Consider the following 7,277-nt stretch of genomic DNA (forward strand, 5'->3'; position numbering starts at 1 on the left):
TTCTCCTCTGCAACTGTTATCTCCTCCTGGTAATCCTAAAATATAATTCAAGAATATAAGGAAATGCAAAAGTAAAACAAAAATAGAATGAACTATTTACCAAATATGTTGATCTCAGGTGAGTCATACACATTACAAAACATCAGCATTTGCAAAAATTGATAAATACAGAAATGCAAAGCTGCAAAGATATCTTACAAAATAGATGAACATCAAAAATATTATATTCTACTTGTCAGTCTTAGTTCCAGAAGTATAAATAAGTAGATAAATGATGCATTTGATAAATGTCTGCCCTTCCATACCTTGCGGAGCTTTTCAATCATCTCCTCAATGCTGATGTCTCCATTCTGCGCCACCTTACTCTCCATGCTGGTGAGCCACTCACAGAGCCCCTTGTACTTCTCAGTGAAAACGGTCCACTCATTCAGCTTCTCACTCACCTGCTGCCTGCGCAGGGAGAGCTGCACAAACACAGCATTACAAAGTTACTCGATACAACTTAGTCCATAATAGCAATAAAAACACGGTATCTTAAAACATGCAAACGAACTTGAGAAGCCCATAAAGGAAGCAGCGTTACAAAAACCGCTGAAACAAGACTGCTACATGCATTTCACAATGTGTGTGTGTGCTTCTGTGCTTCCTGTAAAAGCATTTATCTACGAAGCACAGGAAGCATCTCAACGCTGAGAAATATTGAGGTTTCAGTCATTTTCTGCCTTCGATGATGCTAACTTTGTATGCAGTCAGATACAGAAAAACACCTTGACTTTAGCAACATCTTGTGGTCTGCTGAGGGAATACAGGGACAATATTCATTACTAATTAGAATCAGAAAAAGCTTTATTGCAAAGTAGTGTTTTACACGTATATATATATATCTATATTTATATGTGTATATATATATAGATATATATAGATATAACCAACCGGCAAACTGACTGAACTAACTACCTATGTAAGATTGGTTGAAGTCAGTGCGAGAGCTGATTAATGTTCCTTCCATCTTCCTAAAACCTTTCACTAACTTTCCTTAGCTCAACTCAATAGTTCAAAGTTTTGAACAGATCCATAAAAAAGAATAATAATAAAATTATAATATACAGAACAATACTGAAATAAATAAAATAGAGTAAAATAAATGAGCTAAAACCAATTTCTGTTAAAAAGCCAACATCTTCTTAATTAACGGGTTGGGGTATATTTTTAGTTTCTTTTCTTGTAAAAGTATGTCTAATTTAAGAGATCTTATACATTTATGAACAAATCTGTTAACTTAATCACCTAAAGATACAGCATATACAAGAGATATACGAGATTTTCAGAAGACTGTACCTGATGGCAGATTTCATCCCATTGTCGATGCAGAAGTTCAATACGCTCCTGCAGAGCAGAAAGATCCTCTGCACTGATATAACAGGACAGAGACTCTCTAAGTAGAGTCAAATGGGCCAAATCTCCAGTCCAGCCTTCAAATGTGTTTTCTAAATCCTGTTAATAAAGGAACACATCAGAGCATTTATTTGCATTTAACCCGTTTCCAGTTTCAACATGTAGTTTTTTTTTTAGCTAGACTAAAAACAGCCTTAATGAAACCTTGCAGCGCATCTGTTCAGCTTGGAGATCTTCATGGTGATCAGGAAGGGGTTGAGAAAGCTGTCGTTTGAAGGCTCGGAGTTTTTCAAGCGATCCTCCAATTCCTCTCTCACATCTTTCCCAGTCCTATATATAGATATAAATACACAGAAAAACCAATAACATAAACCGATAAGAAGTAATAACTCAGGACTTATATAATTTATAATGTGAGCAAAAAGTAGATTTGTAAGAGTCTCCAGAGACGATTCTCTTCAGAAGGTACCCTGTTTAATTTACCTTCAGAAGTGAGCTCAGCTGTTTCCTTCGCTCCTCTAGGCATGTGCTGGCTTGTTTCCATCTGTCCTGGATGTCTGTCAGCTCCGTCTGCAAGGTCACCTCTGCTCTGCTGTCTGCCGACAGAAGTAGCTGTCTGCCAGTCTCTATCGTCAGGATGTAGCTGCCCTGCTGACGCTGCAGCACCTTTTCTTTCAGCTTAAGCAAAAAGAGGGATTCTCATGAGGTTACTAAACCCATAAATCCCAAACATCATGCTGAACTATAATTTTTACATATTTGTAGAAAGAAAAAAGTCCAAAGATTGGACAAATGCTGTAACAGAGACTTTAGCACCTCCAGACAGGATAGATAGTGCTGTTTTTTTGCTCCTCTCAATTAGGAGCTCCCTGTGTTGGTCAGAGACAGGGCATCTTGCCTGCTTGCTGTTTAATAGAAAACCATTCCCTTTTTGATGTAGTTAGGTCCACAAAATCTATAAAGATGCTTCAGCTTAAGATCAGCAGCATTAAAGACGGGCTCTGGGACAATTAAAGAAATAATATGGTCATTTACCAAACAGCAGACTGCTAAAGCAGACTGCTGAGATTCCTTAGTGAAAGTGAATGGAAACTAAAAGACAAAACAAATAAAATCTAAAACTAATGAAATTACAAAACCAGAAGTTTAGCTTTCCTGATAATGTCAAGCTATTATGTCATTACAGAATGTTAGTTTATTCTTTAAAAAAGAGAAAGGGGAGATGATTTGATTTGTACGTCTTCTACTGTGTATGGCCTATTTATATACCATCCATCAAGTTAGACAGAGTGTTCCCCTACAGCAAGCCGCCTAATTTAAATAAATGGGCGATTAGCATACATCTCCAGCCCTTGGAACCTGCTGAGGAGGAAATGCAGTGAAGTGAAGTGAAGTGTGCTGAAACAGAGACACATCTAATTATAGAGGCTTTACCACAGGTGTGTGACTGTCTTTCCACTTCTCTTTAGTCGAGCTCATCTAAAACACCCGTTTGCTTAAATTTTTTAGGCCCGGTGCAGACAGCCAGATTATTGAAAGCCTTAATGTAGTAGATTTTCAGCGTTTCATGCCTGTTTACCATGGTTCATCCTGAATCAAATAAGTAAGGACACTTAACCAAACTAAGTGCGCCAAAATAGGGACTGGCTGAATAGTGCTGGCACTGAGGAAGGAATCTGTCTGCCTATCCAGTATTGGACTTTCTGTGCATGACAGAAGCCTATTTTTCAGACTCAGATTGAGCAACAGCCATTCTACTAATCTAATCTTCTGTTATGAGCTGCTGTTTTTCAGCATCATTAGGCGCCACCTTTCTCAGACGCTTCCTGTTTAAACTAAGTATTTGTTATCAAACCTTTCAAAGCCCAACCCCATGTCAGGTTTGAATATTGGGTTCTCTACATGTCCGGCTTGCATTGCAGGTCTATTACATCAAATACCAAATTAAGACATTGAATTCTGATTGAAATGTGACTAAAATATAACTATACACCTTTGTGAATTTAAATGAGGGTTAAAACGTACCAGAACAGCGTCAAGCATAGAGCGAGCTTGTTGTAGAGGAACTGTATTTCCTGCCTGAAGCATCTCTGCAGGATGGGAGACTTCCAAAATCCATTTGCGCAGCTTCTCCACCATTTCTCTGTAGCGCTGCCACTGACGAATGAGGCCATCAATGATCCCCCGCCTCTGCTGAGCACGTCGCACTACGCCTTGCCACTGGTTACTTAGAAGAGTCAGCTTCATGTTGAACTCATCTCTGCAGGAGAATTAATACGATTAAGAAATAATCTCTCACTATAAAATTTAGAAGGTAATACTGGAGCTAACATTGTAAATAAATCAAACCACATCCAAAACATTATTTAAAGCCCTTCACCTGTCATCCACTTGACCTTGTTCTAACATCCTCTGTCCATCACTGATAATAGAATGGAGGATCTGCTGCCGGCTGAACATTTCAGCTTGGAATAACTGAAAGAAAAATGCAATTATTGCCATGAAAACAAAAAAAAAGTCATAGCCTTGTGACCATTCACATGAAACGGACTCAAACCTCATGGGCTTTCTGCTGATCTACTAAACTCTGGTAGTTCCCAGAAATTTCTACAGCAAGGTTCTCTTCTGTCTGCAGCAGGAAGTCCATCCATGTTTCACATTTTTCAAGGAAGGTTTGTTGTTGCAGGAGGATTGACTGTAGCTTGCTGCAAGGAAAGAAAAAATTGCCAGATTATAAATATAAAACAATTAAAGTGATTTTTTTTTTCATTCCCCTTTTATTTAAAATCACAATATTTTCTTTAGTCAAATTTTCTTTAGAGAAAATGATGCAGAATGTAAGCAGAATGCTGCACACATACCTGAATCTCTCCGTTGTTTGTGTCGAAGCTGCCGACCAGCTTCTATTGAGGTTCTGCATTCGCTTGATCTCCAAATCATTCAGAGGGAGTCGATAACCAAGCTCGTTAAGATGCTCCAATTCAGGGGACATGCTGCTAAATTTCAGCATGAGCTTCTGAAAAATGCAAAGAAAACATATGTTGAATCTTCACTATTTGCCCAGAGGCGGTTTTATCCAACAAGAAACAAACTATAAAAACCTTGAGCTCCTCCATACGGTCCTGGATGACGGTCAGCTCAGTGCAGCCGTTGGGATCTTGTGCTCTCAAAGCCTCCTCAGCATCAATTAACCAGGAGCCCAAAGACTCCAGTTGTTTATTAAAGGTTTCAAAGTCTTGAACTCCAGTCTGATACAAGGAAGGCATGCACAAATGTAACATTTATGAGTCTGATTGAAAGACTGTGTGCTTACACAATGAGCAGGAATCTGGCATAGATTTAGTTTTGTACCTGCAAGGTGGTGAGCTGTCTGTTGAGGGCCTTTTCCACCCCAGCAAGCCGCTGGATGAGAGAGAGGTGGTCTGATTGAATAGCAGATGCTGCCGAGGTGTCCACCTGTTGTTTAAGCTGCTCTCCAAGTTCTTGCAGAATCTGAAGGGAGGCCTGCACTGGAACTTGTGATCGCAGCAACTCCTGATGTAAAGAAACCCAAAAATCTTTGGCATGTTAGCTTTCAAAAATTAAAGAAAAACAATCAAAATATCAGGTTTGTGTTTCTGTTATTTTTTTCTTTTGAGTATCCACTTTTGCTTTGCTCCTTGTTTTCTAGTTTTAGTGGGGTAATTCTTAGTTTATTGAGTTCTTTGTTTCTTTTCTCAGTTTCTGTCTTAGTCTTTGTTCTGTTATATTTTCTTTTTAGTGTTCAGTCTTGCTTTACTCCTTGTTTTCTATTGTTAGTGGTTATATTTTTTATTTTGCTGTGTTCTTTGGTTTTAATTAGTAATTTAATTATTATTTTGTTGTTAATTCCAGTCTTCCAGGTTTCTTTTTGTTGCTCTTTGCTGCCCTCTTATGTTCTCCTTTTTCCCTAGCTCTTTCCCTCTCTTGTTCTGTGCACACCTGCTCCCAGTTTCCTCCTTAGCCCTCTCTTTGTCTCAGTCTCCTTTAAAAACCCTCTCTCTTCAGTTCCTTTTTGCTGGGTCCTCGTCAGACACCGTCCAACTTCGTCTCTCTGAGCCTTCCTCCTTGAGTCTTGATCTACTGATGTTTTCTACTTATTTTTCATATTTTGAATTTTGGATTCCTGGTTTCTTGTTTGTTTAGATTTTTTTTTTTTTCGTTATTCTTAATTAAATCTAGCATAAATTCACCTCTGCCTGCCTGCCTCTGCTTTTGGGTCCACAACCCTCAAACAAATCCTGACACAAAAGAATCATCAATTAGAAATGTAGGAGGAGACAAGGAAAATAATGCTACACAAAGATATTTTTACCCTTTGAATATTTTACATTTCACATGTTTTAATATCTTAAAGAGCAACATTAATTATATGGGAATTGAGAATAAGAAAAGGGAAAATGCAGCTTGGGTAATTGGCAGACAAGGTAACCATAAGTCGTGCACGTCAAAAAGTGGCCTTAAAGGCAATTTAAAAAAAAAAAAAAAGGGAAGTTTAAAATCTCTGCAGTTTAAGGGAGATATTTTGTTCTTATTCGACCAAATTGAATCTATTACAGCCTATGGAATATGGAGAACAACATGTCTGCTAGAAACACAAGAATAATGTTGGTGGGAGCAAAACTGCTTAGCAGTGCATCTTTAGACAGACAACAAAGCAAGTCTGAGCTAAAGAGGTGAACAAATTACGGTAAAAATCCACCTGTATCAAGATTCAATGTCTCATACTTCACCCCAGATATGTGAGGATAAATGAAGTATAATCCCACTAAGGAGCAGTCATCAGACGCTTACATTTCATTACCCAAGTCATTAAAGGCTGGTAGCTCTGACTCTGGTCTCTAGAGGAAAGATGTCCTCTGAATATAACCAAGGCACTGTGTCTCACAGCCATTCTACCAGATTAACCTCTTCTGGCTGCATGCAGAGAGGGTCAGGTGGTTAAGAACACTCCTGTATTTGCCTCATAAGCTGTTTCTGAAGGTAACTGCTGCTCAGTCAAGAGACGGGACTTCATTTGAATCAGCTGTACTTAAAACTGCATGTGTCAGTGTGGATGCAGTAACATTTACACTGTAAAAGATGTTTATGCCGCACATGCAGCTGAATGAAACTGTCCTTTAAGCGTGTCTGCCAGCATGTTGTGTCTGATGCACGCAGTTTTTGTAGGCAAAAGTAATGCGTAGGGCTGAAAAAATTAATCTGATCAATTATAATTAACCGAACAATGAAATTATAAACTACTAATTTAGCAATTGATTTCTCCATAACTGGAGATATACTGACTCTAACCTATTCAGAGTATTTCTTATGCCGAAATTGTAAAACAAATATACACACATTTGCATTTAAGAATTAAAAGAAAACCTCCATGAATATAGTCTATCCAGATCTTCATAATTTTAGCTTCACCTGATTATATTCAGCTTAAAATCTTCTATGCAAACTGTTAAAGCTAAATCCACGCTTCCAAAAAGTGCCTGTGTAGCTGCAGTGTTTAAAATTTGGAGAATACAGCAGAGGAGGATGTGTCTTCTCCTTCTGAGCATGTAGGAGGAGGAATGCAGGGGGGGGGTGTGAATTTTGTCTGCAGTGGGCTTTGGTCAGGCTACATACATTTTAGAATAACTTTTAGATTAACATAAATCATGTGCAATTATACAAAAAGATTCTGCCACTTGTGTTACCTCTACACCAGTACCGAAGATTTGCATTTATAACTTCAGAGTTGTTCCTGATTTATTTTTTTTCATTCCTTTGTCTGCAGTTGTTACATGATACGTACAAAAATTAAACCAATTTGTATTTATAATTTGCAACACTGCAAGCAGTAAAATTGAAGATTAAAAAGATTAAAAAGATTA

The 7,277-nt window shown here is 38.1% G+C and overlaps 1 protein-coding gene across 1 annotated transcript in view; it reads right to left on the reverse strand.

Moving 5' to 3' along the window:
- syne1 (spectrin repeat containing, nuclear envelope 1) overlaps positions 1-7,277 on the reverse strand; it is a 172,957-nt gene that overhangs the window by 29,820 nt on the left and 135,860 nt on the right. Inside the window, exons 112-122 of the mRNA XM_015395967.1 lie at positions 4,747-4,929; positions 4,497-4,643; positions 4,257-4,411; positions 3,953-4,100; positions 3,776-3,870; positions 3,421-3,655; positions 1,879-2,073; positions 1,600-1,725; positions 1,339-1,494; positions 306-464; positions 3-35 (exon numbers count right to left, since the gene is read on the reverse strand). Of these exons, the coding sequence (XP_015251453.1) occupies positions 3-35; positions 306-464; positions 1,339-1,494; positions 1,600-1,725; positions 1,879-2,073; positions 3,421-3,655; positions 3,776-3,870; positions 3,953-4,100; positions 4,257-4,411; positions 4,497-4,643; positions 4,747-4,929 (1,632 nt within the window). The remainder of the gene's footprint in view (positions 1-2; positions 36-305; positions 465-1,338; positions 1,495-1,599; positions 1,726-1,878; positions 2,074-3,420; positions 3,656-3,775; positions 3,871-3,952; positions 4,101-4,256; positions 4,412-4,496; positions 4,644-4,746; positions 4,930-7,277) is intronic.

Source organism: Cyprinodon variegatus, unplaced genomic scaffold (assembly GCF_000732505.1).
Source record: "Cyprinodon variegatus isolate N-32 unplaced genomic scaffold, C_variegatus-1.0 Scaffold770, whole genome shotgun sequence".
Classification (NCBI taxonomy): Eukaryota; Metazoa; Chordata; class Actinopteri; order Cyprinodontiformes; family Cyprinodontidae; genus Cyprinodon; species Cyprinodon variegatus.